We start from the raw sequence: 24,913 nt of genomic DNA on the forward strand, positions 1-24,913 counted from the left end.
GGGGGGGGGGGCCAAGGTCACGCCTGGCTGCGGGGGCGCCGGGTCGAAAGGAGGGCGGTGGAGCACCTCGCCGCCCCCAAGCCCTGCAGCGGAGCCCGAGGCGGTGCTGCTCACGGGAACCTGTCCGACCACCACGCTCTGAACCAGGCACCCAGAAGCCGCCTGCCCCACCAGGCCCGGGATCACGCTGTTGGCGACCCGCACACTCTAGGCCACAGGGAAGCAACGGAGAGTGCAGCCCAGGAGAACGGCGGGGCCACGGGACACCTTAGTGCGTCCACTCACAGACCTTTTCCTTCTACTTTCGCTGCAACTTCTCTCCCTTCAAATGAAGGTCCCCGACAAACCCTATCCCAGGACAGCGCGTGGAAGCCTCCCGTGTCGCTGCCTGTCTGTGACAACCCTTTGGGGCACATGGCTCCACGGGGACCCGTCTCACCCCTGGCCTCTGAAGGAGCCTCTACCTCTGCGTAGCTCAACTGCCGACGGGGCAAAGGATGAGACACAAGCTGAGGGGCCGGGCAACCGCCTGGCACAGTGGGAAGCAGCTCAGGTCACCGCTGAGGGTGTCTGAGCCTCACCAAGGAGAGACAGGGCTCAGGCAACCCTGGGAGAAGGGGCCGCACAGAAAGCAGTCCTCGCGGGCTCACCGACGGCCCGCTCCTCCTGCGCTGGCCTCCTGCGCTTCCAGCGCCGACATCAACGTCAACGCAGGCAGGCTCTGGGCCCATCCGCCACCGGATGGCAAAGGCGGCGCCACTGGGACCCAGAGCCCCAGAGCCCCAGAATGGCAAACAGGGACCAGGACTCAGGGCTCAGGAGCCACCGTCCCATAAAGGTCTCGGGCAGCTCCTAGGACCAGAAAGCACTGCCCTGCCATCAGCCTGGGGCCTGAAGCCCGCAGCCCCAAAGGGCGAGAAAGTTCCTGACCAGCCAACCGGCTCTCCAGGCAGCCCCAAAGGGCCAGAACAGCAGCCAGCAGAGACCACAGGGCGGCAGCTCGCGGGCCTCCCTCGCTCCCTCCCAAACTGCAGGCCACGACTGCCCTCCCCACCTCCCTCCCCGGCCCCTGCGCACCTCCTCCTCCCCGCCCTCCAGTTTTATGTGTTTAGATGATGCTCACTGAACCTGCATCTCCTCAGAGCAAAGAAAACATCTTTTTTTTCTTCAAAACGTTTTAGTTTTTAAAAAATAAAATAAATGACTATAAATGATACAACCAGTTTTCGCATGTGACTCTAAAGGTTAAAAAAAAAACTTTACGTGGGGAGCCAAGGTCTCGATGCCTGGGTCCTGGGGCTCTGAGAGGCCCGTGGGCGCTGTGTGTGTCTGTCTCCCAAAGAGAGGTGACCGTGAAAGCTTTGGGTAACACCTCGGGAAATACTTTGGAAAATATTTCGCAGCGAAAATAAGGTAGAGAAGCAGAGCTGGGGGAGGACCACTGAACCCGGCAAACTCAGGGCCAACATCTGTGTAAGCTGACTCTGCACCTCCCGGCTCTGTGACTGGACTCTGTCAGCCATCATGTGCTAGATTAGAATCGCACACTAATCTTTTACTAGGAACACAGCATAACTTAATCATGTATTCTGCGATGAATACGTGATTGCTTTCATGTTTTTAAAAAAGTTTATAGAAAGACCCAACTGAATTAAGTGAACAGGAAAGGACTGCTCCCCAGAGCCAAAGAAACCCAAGCCAAACGCCCTGCACGCACTGGGGAGGTGGGCCTGCCTCCACGACACACATGTGGGCACACACAGGCTCTCGCGCCCCCGGCCGGACTCCTTCATCCCAGGCTCGGGATGTCCGTGCGCTCAGCCCACCGCCCTCGGCGCAGTCCAGTCCTCCTCAACGGCCGAGCACCCCAGCCCGCTCTCCAAGGGCCCTGCCACGTGCAGCGGGATCACTGGCCACACAACTTGCTACGGAGACCGAAGTTCTGAGAGCCTGTGTCACCAGGACAAAACCGCCAGGAGCGCGCATCAGCAGGGAGCCCCTACAGAGAGAGCCAGGGCTGCTCCCCACCCAACCCATGACACGATGACACACCCCCGCGAGGCCTTGCTGATCTGGTTAAAACTGGCTCCGGCTCCAAGCTGACAGATTGGCCTCGTGCCCATTCCTGCCCCCTCCCCCCGCCCCGCTCCACCTCCATGGAGGACGATGCTAATTACCCACAGCCAACAAGAAGCTACAGGGTAACTAGAGACTAGTCAGTCACTCGCAGCGGACAACACCCTAGCACAGACTTGGGACCCCTGGGTCCCATCCAAAGCTGCTGGGCGCCACCCGTGCAACCTGCCCCTCTGGGTCTTGGGTGCCCGACCACACGCTGGAGAGCCCCGGGTGCCCCCAGCACCAGGGCCACCCAGCGCTGGGGGCCATGTTGGGGCACGTGGAGCGGCACACTCACCCCGCCGGCCATCAGCAGCTTGTACCGGAACTCCACGGTGGGGTTGTTGAAGGTGAGCTTCTCACAGCGCAGGTGGTTGACGGGCGGGTTGCCCTCCAGGTTCAGGAACAGGTCATAGGTGAAGCAAACCTTCCTTGGCTCCTCCTTAAACAGAGAAAACAAGGAAGTCCACTCAGAGGGCTGGGCAGGAGGCTGCAGGGCAGCCAAGGACCAGGCGGAGGCACTCCTTGCCGCCGGGCCTGCCCCCCTCTCCCCTCGGACCCTCATATGCGTGTGTGTGTGTGTGTGTGTGTGTGTGTGTGCGCGCCTCCCCATCGCTCCGCTCATGCAAAATAAATCAACTTACTATTTGCGGAGCGGCAAAGCAGGCACCACGACAGAAATAAAGATCATCAGGATGATGTTCTCAGCTGGTTAATGAAGCAGTCTTGCCGATGGTGAGCGGAGCCCCGCACACACATCCCCCTCAACCCTCAGTGCTCGGCCCATGGACGGGGAAGACGACGCTCCAAGACACACAGCTGCTCAGCGACAATGCTGAGACCGGACCCCAGGCTCTAGGACCAGGATCCTGCAGCCTCAACCCCCGGCCCCTTTCCTGGAAGGGAAATTCCTCCAAAGACATACAGGCGGCCAATAAGCCCAGGAAAAGATGCTCAACACCATTAACCACTAAGGAAATACAAATCAAAACCACAAAATACTGCCTCACACCCACTAGGATGGCAATTATTTTAAAAAAGGAAAATAACAAGCCTTGGCAAGGATGTGGAGAAACCAGAATCCTGGTGCACTGCTAGCAGGAAGGTAAAATGGTGGCCCCTCTGGAAAAGTGTATGAAAGTTCCTCAAAATGTTGAATACAGAGTAACACATATCTCCCCTAGATGTATACCCAAAAGAAATGAGAATACACATTCACATAAAAACTTGTACGCCTGGGCTTCCCTGGTGGCGCAGTGGTTGCGAGTCTGCCTGCCGATGTAGGGGACACGGGTTTGTGCCCCGGTCCGGGAAGATCCCACATGCCGCGGAGCGGCTGGGCCCGTGAGCCATGGCTGCTGGGCCTGCGCGTCCGGAGCCTGTGCTCTGCAACAGGAGGGGTCACAACAGTGAGAGGCCCACGTACCACAAAAAAAAAGACCAAAAAAACCCCAAAAAACTTGTACGCCTATATCCACAGCAGCATCACTCACAATAGTCAAAAAGCGGAAACAAACCCAAGTGTCCATCAACAGGTGAATGGATAAACATATTGTGGTCCATCCATATAACAGAATGGTATCCAGCCACAAAAAGGAATGAAGCACTGACACATGTTACCACGTGGATGAACCTCAAAAACACGATGCTCAGTGACAGAAGCCAGACACAAAAGGCCATGCAGTGTGTGATTCCATTTACACGAAGTGTCCAGAACAGGCATATCCAGAGACAGAGTGCCTTCATGGTTGCCAGGGGCTGGGGGAGAGGAACGTGGAAACTAACTGCAAATAGGGATGAAGTATCCTTCTGGAATGATGAGACCGTCCTGGGAACTAGAAAATTGTGATGACTGCACGACACTGTGAACACGCTAAAACCACCAAATTCGTGTGCTTTAAAAAGGGTGCATTTCCTGGTATGTGAATTACACCCCAATTTTTTAAAGTGCTATCCGCGGGAGAGAGAAAACTAGGAGTACAAGGGAGCCAGTGGCGGCCTCTCAGCAGTGCACAGGAGGTGGCTCAGGAAGGAGGGGCAGGGCAGCTGAGCCCTCTCGCTGGCACTTCCCGGGCTGGCTTCTCTTTGCCCCTTCCTCCTGTGGTGGTGCACCAGGGCCCCGGGCCACCCCGCCATCCCTGGGCAGATGGCACGTGGTGAGCTGGTGATGCAGGGAGCGGCAGCCTGGCTGGCCACACGCCCGCTTCTGAACAAAGGGGACAGGAGTGAGGTCCTGCAGTTGCACTTGGACGACTCTGTCCCCCCATCCAGGCCACAAAGGTAGAAGGTGCATCTGTCGTGCGACGGAGCCGCAGACCCTGCCCTCCAGGAGCTGCCAGGCCTTCTCGAGCCAACCCGATGCCACCGACACCGACCCGGCCCCTCCCCTGGCCCCTGGCCCCAGGAAGAATAGGTTTCTACCCCGCCCATCTGCACGAGACTTGGAAATCAGTCCCCTTGTCCAAGGTGGACAGTGACCTAGTTTGAGGCGATGAGATAAGGGAGGTCAGCCTAGGGAGGGCTTTCCTTTCCAAATCAAAAAAGTGCAAGAAAGTCTCAGCATTTCTCTTCTTCCTGCCTAACTGTGAGACGGTACACGGTACACCTGCAGGCCAGCATCAGCCACGGCACAAGCGTGGAGGGAAGCCGAGAGCACCCCAGGCGGGCAGCCCTAGTGCCACAGAGCTGCTGTCTCCCACTTCTTGTTAAGGAAGAGAGAGCAGCCCTCGGTAACCACTGTTTCGCCCCTACATGCGGCCAGTGCCCCTCCTCTGTGTCCACCCATATGGAGGCATTTGTCACACTGGGTGTGTGTCTCCACCAAGCTGGGAACCCCTGGAGGCAGCGGCTGTGGGGACTCCTGTCCTGCACCCCCCTCCCCGGGTGCTGGCCTTGGGGAGGCGCTCCATATTCGCCAAAAGAATGAAATGTGACCACTGCTGGAGAGGGGCCTGACCCAACAGTGGGGGTGGGGAGGGGGCCAGGAAGGGCCCGTGGAGGCTGTGACAGGCTTGGAGAACAGCTAGAGGGTGCAGAAAAGCACCGCAGGCCACAGTGTCCTCTCTGGGACCCCGAGAGCCCACGTGGCTGCAGCTGGAGGGGAGGGTGGACAGCAGTGGCAGCAGGGGACCCAGAGAGAAGGGCCTTGGCCGCCACTTAGAGGGTGAGCCTCATCCTGGGGGCAGAGGGCTCTACGGGGGTTGAGGCTGGGGAAGAGACAGCACAGATCCGTGTGCCGGGGAATAAACAGCCTCTGGCCGGCAGAACATCTGTCGAGATTGGGAGCAGGGCCTGAAACTGGCAAACAAAGGAGGCGGGTGGAAGCAAGCATTTGTCCCGCTTTCCCACTAGGTAAACACACAGACGATAAGAGGGGTAAATGGCACAAACGTATCCCGGCTACTACATGAAGAAGGAACAAGATTACCACCCATCTGTGACTCCTGACAGGTCGGTCACCCAGGCGCTGTCTGTCAACCCTGCCAACGTCACCAGCACGGACCCCCTTCCCGGGAAGACCTCACCTCCAGATTCAAGTGCACATTGTCAGGGAAGACACAGATCAGGAGACTGTGCTAAATGCAGACACCACCGGGACGAAAGCAGCAACAAGGCAGACGGTACCAAACTCTACGGGACAAATGACGCGGCTTCTCCAACAAATAAAGTGCAAAGAAAAAGAAAAAAAAAGAAAAAGAAAAAGAAGGTAGAAGGAGAATCTATAGATTCAAAGAGACTTAGGAGACAACCCCCTGAATCACAATGTGCGGGTCCGGCCAAGATCCTGATTCAGACAGGGAAAAGCTTTAGGCTGGGGATTAAAAAATTGATAATTTGCAGGCATGACACTGGTACTGCTACAATACTAAAAAGCAGCCCTGGGACCTCCTTGGTGGCGCAGTGGTTAAGAATCCACCTGCCAATGCAGGGGATACGGGTTCGAGCCCTGGTCCGGGAAGATCCCACATGCCACTGAGCAACTAAGCCCGTGTGCTGCAACTACTGAGCCTGCGCTCTAGAGCCCGCGAGCCACAACTACTGAAGTCCGTCCGCCTAGAGCCCGCGCTCTGCAACAAGAGAAGCCATCACAATGAGAAGCCTATGCACCACAATGAAGAGCAGCCCCTGCTCACGGCAACTAGAGAAAGCCCGTGCGCAGCAACGAAGACCCAACGTAGCCAAAAGTAAACTAATTGATTTTTTTTAAAAAAAGAAAGAAAAAAATAAGAAGCAGCCCTTATCTTTTAGAGCCACAGTCTGAAGTGCTGACACGTGAAATGATGATGCCTGGGATCTGCTCCAAAGATGACGCAGGCAGGGGGCGGCAGGCCACAGACAGCTCTCAGGGGCCCGTCCCATCACCCCGTCCACTCCTGCAGGTGCTTCCAACTTTCCCCGGTCGCATTCCGAGTGGACACAGGGCAGTGAGGCTACAGGCTAGGAGGAGGAACTCGGCTGAGGACACCTGTGTGTCAGCAAGGGGGGGTCAGCAGACAGCTGGCTGTCCCCCTTGCAGGGCACAGGGTCAGGCTGGGCCTGGGACTCGTCTCTCCCTGCACAAGGCCTGCCCTCCTGAGCCTCGGCTTCCTCACCTGTAAAGGTGGGAGGATGAGCTACAGCCACAGGGCTCAGCTCTGCGCCATCAAGAAACAGAAACCACTGTTTTCACCAGGAAGAAGCGGAGGCTTGACGAGGGCACGTGGAGATGCAGCCCATACATGGGACCCCCGCTGCCAAACTTGGGCGCCCGAGGCTCAGAACCAGGACTTCCTCTTGCCTCTGCCCTCTCTGGGTGACACCCCCGCCCCCGCCCGCTGCCACCCACCAGCCCGCCCCCACCCACCAGCCGCAGCCTGGTGGTGCAGCTGCAAGGCTGGTCCAGCCACTTCCCCAGTCCCTGGCCCCTCAGCCAGCCCCTCCTCATCTCCTCTGGACCATTTGCTGCCCCTACCACCCAGCTGCTTCTGCTGTGGCCTCCTCTCAACCCATGGAGTTTGAACCGGCTCCTGGCTCATCCCCAACCCACTCCTTTAAAGCCCGCCAATGGCTTCCCTCCAAGGGCCTCCTCTGACCATCATCCCCAATCACAGCCTTTGTCACGGTCCACAGGATGCATGTCTGTTTTCTGTCCATCACCCTTCTGGACAAAGGGACCCCTTCTGTTCCTATGGGGCAGCGCTGAGTAAGCACCCATGTCTGCTGAATGTGCCCACGTACTCATCTGTCCTACAGAAACTTCACAGGTGCCCGCCATGTGCCCACAGCATGACCAGGGCTGAGGAGGGTCTCTAGTGCCCTGAAGCCCTCAGGGCAGCAGCGATCCTGACATGACGCCCACTGCTCTGTAATGTAACTCCGTGGAGCGTCCCTGAGGCCAGGCACTCTTCCAAGCAGAGGTGCTCCTACTGTCCCCATTTCACAGATGAATAAACTGAACCAGAGGCAGAGCACACGCCCGGTGCCAAGAGACCGGTCAGCAGGGAGCCAGGATGCCCTCCAGGCAGGTGGTATCCTCTGGAACCCCTGGCTCTTGGAGCGGTTCTCACACCCACACAAACCAAACAGGGCAACGCGCTGGCCCGAGACAGCACCCAGGAGGAGTTCTCTGGGATGCCCAGGTGAGCAGTGAGGAGCAGAGCCAGGGGGCAGTATGTGGGCTGGGCAGGGGCCTCCCCCAGCACCCAGCATGGGCCCCAGCGCACGCTGATGATCAGAGCTCCCTCGGGACAAGACCTGGGGCCTGAGAGGCTTAGGAACTTCCAAGAGGGTGGCGGACCACTTCCTGCCCAGCCCCCAGGAAACCAGCCTCCTGAGAAAGCGAAGAGGCAGGCAGCACCACGGCACCCCAAGAGCCAGCAGCACACTAGGTGAGCGGTGGCCAAGTTCAAGGTGTGCAGGGTAGCAATGCCAAGAGTAACTAACATCCTTAGTCATTCCAGCGGGACCCCTGGACCCTCGGGATCCCGAGGCCGGCCTCAGGGGTTCTCAGGCCAGGCCCTGGGCCACTGGCCACAGGCCAGCACCCCTCCCCAGCCTCAGCAAACTAAGATGCGGAGGAACTGGCCAAACTGGTGTCAGCGCCCAAGGCCGGCAGCACACACACCTGTCCACTGCACGGGGAGTGCGGGCCACGGGGCCCGTCCGGGCCAGCAGCCCCCAGCCCTGGGCCGGCTGACTGAAGCTCTGCATTGGGCCCCATCCACCACCTCAGAACCCACCCCCGGGGCCATCTCCAGGGCCCCTCTCTGCTGCAGCTGGCAGGGCTGGCCCGGAGGACCCCCAGGTCAAATGGAAGGCTCCCGCAGCCTCACTAGTCGAGGAGGACCCCTGGTTCCTGAGGATCCTGGGGCTCTTTCCTCTGCCCTCCCTGGTCCCTCGGGCCTGTTCGACGTTCCCTGTGAGAGGCCCCGGGTTTCGCATATGCTGAGCTTAAAGGACAACCAGGTAAACCTGAATCTGACCATGGCTCTAGACCTAACTGGCAGTTTACAGGGCTGTAGTCAGCAACATCCCTATGGGACCACAATACAGCATCTGAAAGTGCTTTGCAAGGGAGAGAAAGGGAGAGAGATGGAGAGGAAAAAGATTTAAAGACGCTTAAGAGACACAGCAATTAGTAGCAACATAGTGACTTTATTTGAATCCTGATGTGAACAAATTATTTAAAATATATATACGTGAGACAGGGAAACTGGTATTATTGGATATTTGACAATATTAAAGAATTATTGATTTATTAATTTCTAGATTTGATAATACTGTTTTAGGTTTGTTTTGTTTTGTTTTTAAAGAGTTTTATCTTTTATAGACACGGGCTGAAACATTTACAGAGTAAAAAAATAGGATGCCTAGCACCTGATTCAAGACATGCTGGGTTATATAGCAGAAACTCACACACAATGATGCTCCAATAAAGATGTTACAAAGAAAGAAAAAAGGAAGAAAAAAAAAGACATGCTGGGAGCAGAGATGAGAACAGCACCGCCTGCAGGTGAGTAAGCGCTGAAGCTGGGTGGTGGGCGCTATGTGGTGGTTTGCTCTGCTGCCCTCTCTACTTCTGCATCTATTTCTTGGTTTTCTATATTTAAAAGTTTAAATATACACGCCTAGCACCCCCAGCCTTCCCCACAGCTCCGCATTCGAGCATCTACTGACTACCTACGTGGGCTGCCTGTATCCTGGTACTGGGGACAAGGGTGCAGGCAGGCCCGCGGCCACCCTCCCACTGTCCCCAAGATCCTCCGTGGCCGCAGGTTTACGTCTCCCCCATCCCCCCGCCCCTCGCGCCGCCCTGCCGCCAGCAGCCCTGCCAGCCCTCCCTGGGGTCAGGTGCCAGGCGGCAGGTTTTACTCAGCACCTTATTTCATCCTGCTCTGAGAGTTAGTCACTGCTCTCACCGCCCCTCGGGCAAGGAAACTGAGGTTTTGCGGCATTTAATCATCTGCCAATGCCACACGGAACCAATAAAGGCCGGACACCGGGTCGGCACACCACAGCCTCGGGCGTGTGCAGACCCCACGCTTCTGTGCACTCAGCTCCTCTGGCCTGGCCCGCGGGTCCCCAGCCCAGGCAGACCAGAACAGGGCTTCCAGGCAGCAGGAGAGAATCGCAGACCGCCCGGGAGAGACAGCGAGGGAAGCAACGCCTGAAATCCCACTGCCATGATCGAGCCTACCCGCCTAGTAAACAAGTGTTCGGGGAGGGCCACTGAGGCAGCCTGCAGGAGTGACGGTGGCCCTCAGCCAGGGAGGGCAGGGCCATGATGGCTGGTCTAAGCTGAGGGGCTCGCTAAGCAGACAGCGCGAAGAACTCGGCAGAGCTGTGGGCACCGGCACAGCAGGGTCCACAGATACTCAGTTTGAAATTGCATCTCTCTCTCTCTCCCTCCCCCTCCCCCCCACTCACTCACACACATACACACAGAAGATGATGCTGTTTCTGGAAGGTGACTTACAGTGGTGACAGTGGCCACTTCAAGGAAACAGGCTGGAGAGGAGACCCGGATTCCTCGCAGCCTCCACATATCACCTTTGCAGTTAGAAGTAAGAGAAAAACTTTTAAAAAGCATTAAGGAAAGCAGTGCAATGTGGGCTGAAAACCGTGGGCTTTGGGGTCTTGAGACCTCCCGGGTGTCACACCGCTGCCTTGCTGTGTGACACCGGACCCGCCACTCCACCTCTCTGAGCCTCGGTGAGAGGGGGAAATAAACCCCCAGGGTTCTGGGTGTACAAGGGAAGGCAGGAGGAGCGGCTGTGACTAGCTGGCAGCACGGCATGGGCAGCAGCTGTCGGGCGGCCCAGGAGGCCAGGAGGCCGCCCCGCGGGTGACCTCGGGGCCTGCCAGGGCCAGCTGCAGGGGGCACAGTCACTGCAGTGCTGCGGGAGACAGCCAGAGAGGCAAACCACCGAGACGCCAGTCAGGATGGCCCGGCTGGAGGTCAGGGGTGCCAGGGACATTCTCTTTCCTTGAAAATGTACCTCTGACATCTGAACATAATGGTGCACGCCCACTGAGGGACGCTCAGACAGAACACAGTGACCCAGGGGGCAGACTCCGGAGCCCGCTGGCTCCTGCACTTGCTGGGGACATCGAGCAGGTGACATCATGCAAGTGACACCACCAGTTCCTGCTCCGGCTTCCTCACCTGTGAAATGATGTAACAGACCCCAGAAACGCTGGTTGTCATTCCACAAGGACGTGGACAAGCTCCAAGCCCCGCTGCCCGTGGAGGAAAGCAAGAGCAAACCCACAAATCGAGGACAGGAGGAAAGCCCACGGCTCTAGATCAAAGCCTCACTCACACACGAAATGTAAAACCCACGGGGGAACGGCTGGAGACACACACACCACCACTCACCCCTTAGGAGCAAAGACGCTGGGGGAGGGAGACATGGAAAGGGAAGAGTTTCCCTTTTTCTTTGCTCCGCATGCTTCAGTGTTGTCTGAATTTTGGGTAACCTATATTCTGAATATATCAGTGTATTGATAATCAGAAATTCAAACAAGGTAGCAGAAAGGCAAAGACTATAATTTAAAGAGCTTTGTATGGAAACAAATACTTTTACGCTTAAAGTTAGCTTCTATTATCTGGAGCCCTAACAATGGTTAGGCCCCAAGCGAACACCAAAAAGGGTGAGAAAGGAGCCAGCAATACGAACACACACGTAAAATGGCAATCTGACAAGGAAACCTGGACCAAAACAGACAAAAAAGAAGAAAGGGTGAGGCGTCCTGGGACGAGCCCATGAGTGCTTGGAGCCCAAGGAGACCCAGGCTTCGCTGGTCTCCTCCCTGGACCTCACTGCCCCCCATCTAAGACCCCCCCATCCCCAGTCAAGACAAAGAGACACAAGAGCCAGGTATGCAAAACGCAGATCACCTCTCAACCTGGGACTGAGGCTGCCTGAGCCGAAGATCCATCCAAGAGAGCACCCGGGCTGATGTGGAAAAGCCCCCTCCCACTGCCTGCGCCCCCCTCACTTTGCGGGGTGACAGTGCAAACGGCTTGGTTACACAAGTGGGTCAGGCCGCACCTCTTCTCTCACTCATTCGCTCTTTCAAGGCACGCCTCTCCGGGGCTCCACACCCACCCTCTAGGAAATGCAGATGCCTCTGGGGTCCCACACGGAGGAGCAGAGGGATGCTACAGGGAAAGACGAACCGAGGCACAGCTGGCCGGCGTCCATGCGGCTTGTCACAACTTGACAGCCTCTGACCTCTTCCCTGGTCTCCTCCCACCTTGTCCCCTTGTCCTGGCTCCTCGGGGATGCACCAGTGAGGCCGATCCCCCCGTTGCTTCAACCAGCAACTGTCCCCGGCGCAGAGCAGCCGAGGGCTGCCCACCCCCTGAACCCAGCAAGGCCCCAGAGAGCCTGGGAGCCGAGGGGTGTGCGGGGCTGGTGGTCCCACCAGGGGCGAGGGCCTAATCACTCAAGACCCACTCTCGCCCGCCGTCTCAACCCACACTGAGAGCAAGTGGGGAAAGCCCGACCGGCCGCCACCAGCAAGCCAGGTACCCGGAGCCGCTTCTGCCCGGGGGCGCTGAGGACCTGGGGGCCAGAGCACCGCCCACAACATGTCGCCGGTTCTGCCACGCTGCCCACGCTGTCGTCCCCCCAGCACAAGTCAGCGGGAACGTCAAAGACGAGGCCTCTGAGGGCTTCCGGCTCAGAAGCCGGCCTCGCTGTTTCAACTTACTTTAAAACAAACAAACAAAACATCCTTTCTGAATAAAACCACGCAAACTTCCTAATAAAAGGTACGAAGACGCCCCTTCTGTGACTTCAGCTGACGACCTCTGAGAAAAGTCACGTTAAGTCAGTGATGGTGAGCGCTCAGCGTCCAACAAGAGCTTGCTGGGGGCGGGGTGGAGGGCAGGCAGGATGTCCACCATTAGCAGAAGCCCCCAGAGTAAACTTCACGTTCTACGTTTCTGAAAATCGGGCTGTGTCCTCGAGTCAGCAGGCACCCATGATGTGTTCTCTTTCTTCTCCCGAAGTGTGTCGCTAAGTGGACAGTACCTCTCACAATGAAGGGGGGCAGAGACCGGAGGAAACGGGGCCAAGGTCAGCTTCGGGGAAGTTTTCGCAGCCCAAATGGCCCAGCTGAGGGCTCCACACCCATGTGTGCTCAGGCCAGCGTTGACTCCCTAACAGACGTCCGCAGGGCACAGGCGAGGGCCGCCGGCCCGACGTGGGATATGACAGAGCAGATGCCTCTGAACTCAGATGACCTCTCGGCCCCACCCTGCCACTGACCCTTCTCTCCTCTTGGTCTCACCGATTGCTCCAAGCCAGAAACTCAGGGCTAAGGGGCAGCCAGCTTTAATTTGAAAAAGAAAATAATGAGATCAGCTCGTCCGCACCTGCTCCCACACGAGACCAAGTCCCCAAGAGACCCTTCACGTGGATACTTCAGGGCCCCTGAGCCCTAGACACCGACCCTGCTTCCCCAGGACACGGACAAGTACTTCCCGCTTGTCAGCCACTGAGTTACTCCCAGGAAGGCCTGGGCCAGATCTGCCCAGTCATGTGACCGTGCTGCCACCAGACAACCTGGGACAGGCCCGGGAGGCGGCTCACCACGGAGTCTGAGGCCAAGGCCGAAAGATCTCGCAAGCAAAGAAGCAGATGGACCCAGAGGGGTCAGAGGGATCGACCCCTCACTGAGGGTCTAGAGCACACCCACCTGCCGCGCACGGGCCTGAGGGGCCTTTTACACAGCGAGCGTGACCGCATCACACACAACCGGGCTGATCCCTCCAATGCTCCCCAACACACTCACCCCTCCCACCCTGGCCTGCCTTTGAACCCGCGTGTCCCCAACCCTCACCAGGAAGGGTGTCTTCCCATCTGCTGTGTGCCGCGGACTCCCACCCACCCGCAAGGCTGAGTAAGCCTGGCTTCCTAAGGGAAACCTTTCTTGGCACCTCACCCCCGCCCCCTTCTAAGCGGGTCCCTGCGATGCGCTGGCAGCACTGAGGACTGGTGCTGACCTCGCTGCCCTCATCCCTGCTTGTCCAGCGCGTCTTGCCCTGTCGGTCTGGGCGCTCCACCAGATGTGGGACCGGATCCACTTTGGTCCTCATTGTGTCCCAGACTCGGTAAATATCTGCTGCTTGAAAAAATCAATGAAACTGCAGCAAAAACAAAACAAAAACACCCCCAAAACAGGAGAAAAGCAATTTCCCCTCCTCACTGTAAATAAATAAACTTTTCTAAAAACCCTCAACTGCAAAGAATAAATGACAATGGCATCACCTTCTAGATACCATCTTCCTACAGGCAATCTCCTTCTGCCTCTTTAAACAGCTGTTTCCGAACACGCTGCCAGTGGGTGGGCCGCAAAAACAAAACTCATGGGTTTTTAGATTCCGTTCACCGGACCCAAAGCACAAGTCATTAAAGAAAAAACAATGATAAACTGGGCTATCAAAACGTAAAACTTTTGCTGGGCAAAAGATACTGTTAAAGAGAATGAAAAGACAAACCACAGACTTGGAGAAAATATTTATAAATCATGTACCGGATAAAGAACTTGTATCCAGAGTATATAAAGAACTATTCAAACTCAACAATAAGAAAAAAACTAACCCAATTAAAAAAAAAAAAAAGACAAAAATTCTGAACAGTCACTTCACTTCTCCAAAGAAAATATATGAGTTGCAAATAAATACATGACGAGATGCTTAAGTGTCATCAGCCATCAGGGAAATGCAAATCACAATCTAATGAGACACTGCTTCACGCCCACCAGGATGGCTGTAATCAGAGAGACAGAAAGTGTGGGCCGGGACGTGGGGACATTGGAACCTCGGACGTTGTTGGTGGGAAGGTAAAATGGGGCAGCTGCTGTGCCACACAGTCTGGCAGCCACTCAGAAAGTTAAACACAGCATTACCGAAAGACCCCGCGATGCCATTCTTAGGTATATGCCCAAGAGAAATGAAAACATATAGGCTCAGAAAAACTTGTTCACAAAACAGCTAATAGGTGGAAACACCCCAAACGCCCATCAGCTGATGAATGGATACACAAAAGGTGATCCACTCTGAATGGAATATATTCAGCCATAAGAAGGAATGAAGCACTGACACATGCTACAACGTGGATGAACCTTGAAAATATTACACTAAATAAAAGAAGCCAGTCACAAAAGGCCACAGAGTGTGTGATTTCATTTATGTGAAACATCCAGAACAGGCAAATCCACAGAGACAGAGAGTGGATTAGTGGTTGCCAGGGGCTGGCAGAGGCAGGAATGGGGAGTGACTGCTAATGGGGACGGGGTTTCTTTTGGGGTGATGGAAACGTTCTGGAATTAGTGGTGATGGTTGCACTGTATGTTTTTAGCTCTGAATATGCTAAAAACCAATGAAATGTACACATTAAATGGATGAATTATATTGTATATAAATTATATCTCAATAAAGCTACTGAAGAGAGCTACCACTGTCTGCCCATTAGAAAGGCAAAATGGGGAACTTCCCTGGCGGTCCAGTGGTTAGGACTTTGCCTTCTAATGTAGGGGGTGTGGGTTTGATCCTGGTCAGGGAGCTAAGATCCCACATGCCTCCTGGCCAAAAAACCAAAACATAAAAAAGAAGCAATATCGTAACAAATTCAATGAAGACTTAAAAAAAAAAAAAAAGGCAACAGAGCTTATCAAGCGCTGGCGAGAACACAGGGCAGCGAGACCCTCCACCACTGCTGGTGAGGATGCGAAGTGGCAGCCACTTCAGATGGCAGTGGGCAGTTTCTCATAAAGTCCAACCTACCTGTACGGTGTCACCCGGCAACCCCCCTCCTGGGTATTTACCCAAGGGGACTGAAAACTTACATCCACACAAAAACCTGTCTGCAAACGTTTAGGGCAACTTTCTTCATAATCACCAAAAACTGGAAACAACCCAGATGTCCTTCAACCAGCAAATGGATAAACAAATGCAGCATTATCCACACAATAAAGAGGAATGAACTATTCATTCATGTGACAACACGGATGAATCTTAAGTGCATCTCACCAAGTGAAAGAAACCAGACACAAAGGGCTACATATTGTAGGAGTCTATTTATGTGACATTCTGGAAAAGGCAAAACTCTAAGGATGGAAAACAGATGAGTGTTTTTGAGGGACTGAGGGTGGGGGGAGGAGCTGACTTCAAAGGGACAGCGGGAGGGGGTCTGGGGAGGAGCGAAGGGTTCTGTGTGGAGACGCTGTGGTGGATGCATGACTCTATCATGTCAAAACCCAGAATGAACTTCACTGAAGACAAACTAAAATGGTGATAATAATAATAACCAGATGAGTGGGGAAAGGGAACCCCAGACAGAGCTCAGACAATGACTAATGAATCTAACTGTATACACACAAATGACACAACCATACCAGCAACGATGGAGGAAAGGAGCTGCAACAAAGAACTTTTAACTGGATCCTGGAAGGCTGAAGACAAAAACTGCACGCAGACACCGTTACTTTACTTCTCACAGGAATATGGCTTAGAGATTCTGAGACTACTTTTCAGATACACTAAGGTTAAACAAATAAGCAAGTATATTGCAGGTAAGGAGAGCCAGGTGTCTCTCTGCAGAGAAAGAAGTTAAAATCAGCAAGGGTGGGGGTGAGGGCTGTTCGAGTGAACTTGGTGGCTCTGGACTGGAGGTGGAGGCAGAGGCATGAACTGATGTTTACTTTTGTGTTTACATATACAGGCAGCATCGGGATGAGCACAGGCGGGGCGGTTAGAATACATGCATACACTTCTCAGATCTGCCCTCTGAGGGGCCTAAAAGCAGTGACGCCCCAGGAACAACGAACACGCTTTGCTCCCAGATCTTGGTTTCTAAACACCCTTCTCTAATAAAAGGGACCAAGGCTCCTTGGATAAAGGGCTGATTCTAGGGCTGGTGCAGGGGAAAAAACCAAGATAAGCCTGGAGCACCTTGTGGTGCCAGAAAGCGAGGAAGCACCCCAAAAAGCACAGGAACATGATGAAAAGGCCCAGGGGCCAACCTGAGGGAGTCCCCACCCACCAGAGTGAGAACAATTTGCACCACCAAACAAATGACGATAGGCCTGGATTATAACCCCCCAAACCCCACAAAGATTCATGAATCCATACTGATATAAATAAAGGGCTGAGTAAATAATTAAATGCAGAAGGGACAACTACCTTACAGAACAATTCCAGCTAATAAATGTAGAAGGAATGAGTGAAATGGAAATCACCATAGATGGATGCCAAAACTAGTGGATGAAGCTTGAAAAAGAAACAAGTGATCTGCATAGTTTCAAATAGATATTAGTTACTGTGGTGTATTTAACTCTGCCCACTGGGATGTGGAGCTTAATTTTTCTGCCCTTGAGTGAGGGCTGGCCACAAGCGACTGGCTTCTAACAGTATGGAAAGGGACAGATAGTAATTTCACAGGAGAGACTGGCAGATGCCCCTTAACCAGATCAAGGTAACAACCCTAGTAATAAGTCAAGTTGGTATCAGGTCCACCCTACTATGAAGTAATGATGGGGGTGGGGCATGGGGGTGGGTGGGTAGGGTGGGCTCCTCACCTCTGCGGTCTTCTTACCAAAACCTACAACCCCAGTCTAATCATGAAAAAACAAAACCAAGTTGGGGAGCATTCTTCAAAACGCCTGGCTAGTATATTTCAAAAACATCAAGGTCATGAAAGATAAGACTAAGAAATTGTCACAGATGGAAGGAGGCAAAAAAAGAGACACAACCACTAAATGCAAGGTAGGGTCCTGGACGGATTCCAGAACGGAAACGGGGGAAATCCAAATGAAGCCTATTAACAGGAAGTACTGTACTGACGTTAATGTCTTTGTTTTGATCACGTATGGTGGTCATGTAAGATGTTAACATTAGGGGCAGCTGGATGTGGGGTATATAGGAACTCTCTGTATGATCTTTGCAACTCTTCTGTGTTTCTAAAGTTATTTCAGAATTAAAAGTTAAAAAAAATTCGTGACGATGAGCCAGTCCATCCTGGTTGGGTTACTCAAGACACCTTTAGGCACATTTGGAGCAACTTGGGTTTGCAAAGCCACCTCTTTCTTTGACTGTGAACGTTATGGAACCTAAAGACATATCAAGTCCTTCCAATAAAATCTAGTGTCCAAACTGAGATGTGCAGTAAGTGTGAAGCCAAATTTCAAAGACTTAGTATTTTTAAAAAGGAATATAAAACAGCTTGCTAATATTAAAATACTGACTACACATGTTGAAATGCTAGGATTTTGGATATACTGGGTTAAATAAGTTACAGTACTAAAATTAATTTCACCTGTTTCTTGTAACCTTTTTTAATGTGGCCACTAAAAAGTTTCGAGTTACATACGTGGCTTACCTATTTCTACTGGACAGCCAGGGCACAAGATATAATTCACTTGTTGGAACAAGAAGGGCTTCAAGGACCTCGGGACACTTCTGGGACAACGAACAGATATCAAGGGAGCATTTCAGCAAGACTCTGTTCATTCAATTGGTCCTAGGATACTTTACTCATCCTGGACACGCTGCCTTGTCCAGGCATGCTCTCTCAGGCCACAACCAACACCCCAGATCACCTTCCAAAGGAACAACTTAGCCACAGCTCGTAGGGTTTTCTGGGTCACATGTGATCAGAGGGTGACCATCTGGATCCCCCTGGACGAGCTCAAGCTCCCAACCCAGAGAAGTTCACATCACACATTCATTCTGCCCAGCAAATTCTGTCAGCATCTAAAAATGGGCACCTACCCAGGATTCCCAAAGAACTCTTACAACTCAACAACCAAAACAACTACCCAATTCAAAACTGGGCAAAGGACATGAACAGACATGTCTTCAAAGACGGTATACAAATGGCCAAAAAGCACAGGAAAAGATGCTCGGCATCATTAGGCACTAGGGAAATGCAAATCAAAACCACAATGAGATGCACTTCACACCCACTAGAGATTGTGTGAGGGTTATAGGAGCTATCTGTAAAATGCCTAACACAGCCCCTGGCCTATTATCATTCAATACTTTTCTCCCAAGTATAAAATTATCTGAGGTGTAACAATACTATAAGTAATATTGCTCAATAGTTATTGTATCTCCGTAAGTGTAGAAGAAGCATATGACAAAATTCAACACTCGTATGTGATAAAAACGTTCAACAAACTAGAAATAGAAGCCACAGATGAAAAGCCCACAGCAAACATCACACTCAACAGTGAAAGACTGAAAGCTTTCCTCTAAGATCAGGAACAAGGCAAGGATGCCCGCTTTCACCACTTTTATACAACACCTAGGAAGTAACAGCCAGAGCACTAGGCAAGAAAAAGAAAGAAAAAAAGAAAAGAAAAGAAAGGCATACAAATTGGAAAGGAGGAAGTGAAATTACCTCTTATTGAAGATGACATAATCTTACACATCGAAAATCCTAGATTACACACACACACACACACACACACAGAGACACAAAACTGTAGAACCAATAAATTAGCAAAGTTACAAGATACAAAATCAACACACACAAAAAAATCAGCTGCAGTTCTATACACTAACAACGAACAATGTGAAAAGGAAATTAAGAAAACAATTCCACCTACAACAGCATCAAAAAGAATAAAACTTAGAGATTAACCAAGGAAGTAAAGATTTGTACAATGAAAACTATAAAACATTGCCGAAAGAAATTAGACATAAATGAAAAAATATTCCATGCTCATGAATTCAGAACACTTCATATTGTTAAAATGTCAAACTACCTAAAGTAATCTAGGGATTCAATGCAATCCCGATCAAAATACCATTGACGGGGCTTCCCTGGTGGCGCAGTGGTTGAGAGTCCGCCTGCCGATGCAGGAGACATGAGTTTGTGTCCCCGTCTGAGAAGATCCCACATGCCGCGGAGCGGCTGGGCCCGTGAGCCATGACCGCTAAGCCTGCGCGTCCGGAGCCTGTGCTCCGAAACGGGAGAGGCCACAACGGTGAGAGGTTCGCGTGCCACCAAAAAAAAAAAAAAAAAAAAATACCATTGACAGTTTTTTTTTTGCAGAAATATAAAAATTTACCCTAAAATTCATATGGAATTTCAAGGGACCTCAAATAGCCAAAAAAATCTTTAAAAATAAGAATAAACTTGGAAAACTCACACTTCCTGACTTCAAAATTTACTACAAAATAGGGAGCCCAGAAATAAACCCACACATTTACGGTCAATTAATCTATGACAAAGGAGGCAAGCATATACAATGGAGAGAAGACACTCTCTTCAATTAAGTGATGCTGGGAAAACTGGAGAGCTACATGTGAAAGAATGAAATTAGAACTTTCTGTAACACCACATACAAAAATAAACTCAAAATGGATTAAAGACCTAAATGTAAGACTGTAAACCATAAAAGTCCTAGAGGAAAACATAGGCTGAACACTCTTTAACATAAACTGTAGCAATATTTTTTTTGATGTCTCCTGAAGCAAAGGAAATAATAGCAAAACTAAACAAATGGGACCTAATTAAACTTAAAAGCTATTGCACAACAAAGGAAGCCATCAACAAAGACAATCTACTGAATGGGAGAAGATATTTGCAAATGATATGACTGATAAGGGGTTAATAGCCAAAATACATAAATAGCTCATACCACTCAACATCAGAAAAACAAACAACTCAATTAAAAAATGGGCAGAAGACCTGAGTGGACATTTTTCCAAAGGGGACATGCAGATGGCCAACAGGCACAGGAAAAGGTGCTCAACAACATTAATCATCAGAGAAACGCAAATTAAAACCACAATGAGATAGCACCTCACCCATCAGAATGGCTATCATCAAAAAGAACACAAATAACAAATGTTGGCAACAATGTGAAGAAAAGGGAACACTTGTGCACTGTTGGTGGGAATGTAACTTGGTACAGCTGCTGTGGAAAACAGAATGGAGGTTTCCTAAAAAATTAAAAATAGAACTTCCATATGACCCTGCAATTCCACTCCTGGGTATATACCTGAAAAAAAATAAAAACACTAATTTGAAAAGATACAGCAGCAGTATTTACAACTGCCAAGATACGGAAGCAACCTAAGTGTCCATCAATAGATGAATGGATAAAGAAGATGTGGTACACACACACACACACACACACACACACACACACACACACACAACATGTAATACCACACAACCATAAAAAAGAATAAAATTTTGCAATTTGCAACAACATGGATGGACTTGGAGGGTATTATGCTAAATGAAATAAGGCAAACACTGTATGATACTACTCATATGTGGAATCCGAAAAATAAAACAAACTAGTGAATATAACACAAAGGAAACAGACTCACAGATATAGAGAACAAACTAGTGGTTACCAGTAAGGAGAGTGAAGAGGGGAGGGGCAAGACAGGGGTGGGGGTTAAGAGGTACAAAACAAGCTGTGAAGATACATTATACAACACAGGAAAAATAGCCAATACTTTATAATAACTATAAATGGAGTGTAACCTTTAAAAATTGTGAATCATTATGTTGTACACTTGTAACTTATTTAATATTGTACATCAACTATACTTCAATTAAAAAAAATTTTCTTTTAAACACTACAAAGCTATGGTAATTGAAACAGTGTGGTACTGGTCATAAAGACAAATATATGGACCAATGAAATAGACTAGAAAACCCAGAAATAAACCCTCATATATGTGGGCAAATGATTTTCAACAGGGCATCAAGACCATTCAACAGGAAAATGACAGTCTTCTCAACAAATGGTGTTAGGAAAACTGGATACCCACATCCAAAAGAATTAAGTTCAACCCTTACCTAACACTATATCCGAAAATTCATTCAATATGGACCAAACACCTAAATGTAAGAGCCAAAGCTATAAAATTCTTAGAAGAAAACATAGGGCAAAAGCTTCATAATACTGGATTTGATAATGATTTCTTGGATATGACACCAAAGGTACAGGCAAAAAAAGGAGAAATAGACAAACTGGACTTCATGAAAATTAAAAACGTTTATTCATCAAAGTAGATGGCCAACAGAGTGAAAAGGCAACCTACAGAAAGGAAGAAAATACTTACAAATCATATATGTGATAATGGATTATTACCCAAAATATACAGAGAACTCATAAAACTCAACAACAAAACAAAACCAAACAACCCAATTCAAAAATAGGCAAAGGACTCAAATAGATATTTTTCCAAAGAAGATATACAAATGCCCAATAAGCACATGAAAAGATGCTCAACATCACTAATCATTAGAAGCAGCAAATCAAAACCACGATGAAGGAATTCCCGGGCAGTCCAGTGGTTAGGACGTGCTGCATTCATGGCCGAGGGCCCTGGGTTCAGTCCCTGGTCGGGGAACTAAGATCCCACGAGCCATGCAGTGTGGCCAACAACAACAATAACAACAACAACAACCACAAGGATATACCACCTCACACATTACTATTGATGCTATCAAAAAAAAAAAAAGAGAGAGAGAAATCAACAAGTGTTGACAAGGATGTGGAGAAACTGGAACCCTTCTGTACTGTTGGTGAGAATGTAAAATGGTACAGCTGCTGTGGAAAACAGCATGGTGGTTCCTCAAAATATTAAAATAGATTTACTATATCTATAATCCAGCAATTCTACTTCTGGGTATGTATCCAAAAGAACTGAAAGCCCACAACATTGTAAATCAACTATACTTCAATGAAAAAATTAAAAGAATTGAAAGCATGGTCTCAAAGAGATATTTGTATACTCATGTTCACAGCAGCATTATTCCCAGTAGCTAAAACACAGAAGCAACCCAAGTGTCCAAGATAGATGAATGGATAAGCAAAATGTGGTATATCCATACAATGGAATATTGTTCAGCCTTAAAAAGGAATGAAACAATGACACACACTACAATGTGGATGAACCTTGAAAACGTTGCGAATACAAAGGACAAATATTGTATGATTTCACTCACGTGAAGTACCCATAATAGGCAAATTCACAGAGACAGAAAGTAGAATAGAGGACTGAGGGTAGGAGAGGTTATTATTTAATTGGTACAGTTTTATTTGGGATGATCAAAAAGTTCTGGGAACAGCAGTGATGGCTGCACAACACTGTGCATATTCTTTTTTTTTTTTTTTTTTTTTTTTTTTTTTACTTTTTTGGTGAATTTTTTATTGTGATAAAATATATGTAACATTTTAACCATTTTCAAGTGTACAATTCAGTGGCATTAAGTATATTCACAATGTTGTGCAACCACTGTCACTATCCATTTCCAGAAATTTCTCATCGTCCGAAACGAAAACTCTGTACCCATTAAACATAATTCCCCCAGTCCCTGGTAACCACTATTCTACTTTCTATCTCTGAATTTGCCTATTCTAGATACTTTATACAAGTGGAAGAACATAATATTTGGCCTTTTGTGTCTGGCTTATTTCATATTGTGTGTATTCTTAATGCCACTGAATTATACATCTAAAAATGGCTAAAATGATAAATATTATGTTACAGACACAGATACACCACAAACCACACATGACAAAATCAAGCTGAACTACATCAAAATCAAGAACTTCTGCTCTTTGCAGGACACTAAGAGACCGAGAGACTGAAAAGACAAGCCATAGATGAAGAAAATACCTGCAAAAGGAAGGTTTGATAAAGGACTGATATCCGCAATATCACTATTATACAATCAATATATTATACACTCTATCACAGTTATATACTCAATAGTAACAAAACAGACATCCCAATTTTTTTTTTTTTTTTTTTGCGGTACGCGGGCCTCTCACTGTTGTGGCCTCTCCCGTTGCGGAGCACAGGCTCCGGACGCACAGGCTCAGCAGCCATGGCTCACGGGCCCAGCCGCTCCGCGGCACGTGGGATCTTCCCGGACCGGGGCATGAACCTGTGTCCCCTGCATCGGCAGGCGGACTCTCAACCACTGCGCCACCAGGGAAGCCCGACATTCCAATTTTTAAAAATGGTCAGACACTTTGAACAGACACCTCATCAAAGAAGTTAAAGGCAAATAAGCTATGAAAATACACTCAATGCCATAAATCATTAGAGAAAAGTCCAGAACCGGATGGTTTCACTGGTAAACGCTACCAAACATTCTAAGAATTAACAACAATTCTACTCAAACTTTTCCAAAAATAGAAGAGGAAGGAACACTGCTTAACACATTCTATGAAGTCAGAATTATTACCCTGATACCACAGCCAGACAAAAATACAAGAAAACTACTGATCAATATTCCTTGTGAATATAAAATTCTCAAAAAAATACTAGCAAACCGAATCCAACAGCACATTAAAAAAGATTATACACATAACCAAGTGGAAACTTATCCCAGGAATGCAGGAATGGTTCAATCATTGTAATATACCACATTAATAAAGGAAAAAAACCCACATGATTATCTCAACAGAGACAGAAAAAGTGTTTGAAAAAATGTTATGCCCTTTCATGAAAACACTCAGTAAACTAGGAATAAAACTAGGAATAAAACAGCCAGACAAAAATACCACAAGAAAACTACTGATCAATATTCCTTGTGAATATAAAATTCTCAAAAAAATACTAGCAAACCGAATCCAACAGCACGTTAAAAAAGATTATATACATAACCAAGTGGAAATTTATCCCAGGAATGCAGGAATGGTTCAGTCATTGTAATATACCACATTAATAAAGGAAAAAAACCCACATGATTATCTCAACAGAGGCAGAAAGTGTTTGAAAAAATGTTATGCCCTTTCATGAAAACACTCAGTAAACTAGGAATAAAGGGGGACTTCCTTAACCTGATAGAGGGCATTTATGAAAAAAAACACTGCTAACATCATACTCAGTGGTAAAAGACTGAACATTTTCCCTCAAAGATCAGGAACAAAATAAGAAAGACCACTTTCACCATTACTATTCAACACTGTATTGAAGTCCTAGCCAGATCAATGAGGCAAGAAAAAGAAAAAAGGCATTCAAACTGAGAAGAAAAAAGTAAAACTATCTCCATCTGCAGGTATCTTTTATGTAGAAAATCCCAAAGAAGCCACAAAAAATTACTAAAGATAATAAACAGATTCAGTAAAGTTGCAGGGTACAAGATCAACACACACACAAATCAGTTATGTTTCTATATACCAGCAATGAACATTCCAAAAGGAAATTAAGGAAACAATTCCATTTACAATAGCATGCAACAGAGTAAAATATCTAGGAATAAATTTAACCAAGAAAGTAAAATACTTGTACACTGCAAAGTACAAAATGTTTCTGAAA

The 24,913-nt window shown here is 49.4% G+C and overlaps 1 protein-coding gene across 1 annotated transcript in view; it reads right to left on the reverse strand.

Annotated features, from left to right (window-relative positions):
• MLLT1 (MLLT1 super elongation complex subunit) overlaps positions 1-24,913 on the reverse strand; it is a 55,235-nt gene that overhangs the window by 13,840 nt on the left and 16,482 nt on the right. The window contains exon 5 of the mRNA XM_007460734.1: positions 2,417-2,560. Within this exon, the coding sequence (XP_007460796.1) occupies positions 2,417-2,560 (144 nt within the window). The remainder of the gene's footprint in view (positions 1-2,416; positions 2,561-24,913) is intronic.

This window comes from Lipotes vexillifer, unplaced genomic scaffold, assembly GCF_000442215.2.
Source record: "Lipotes vexillifer unplaced genomic scaffold, Lipotes_vexillifer_v1.1 scaffold1011, whole genome shotgun sequence".
Classification (NCBI taxonomy): Eukaryota; Metazoa; Chordata; class Mammalia; order Artiodactyla; family Lipotidae; genus Lipotes; species Lipotes vexillifer.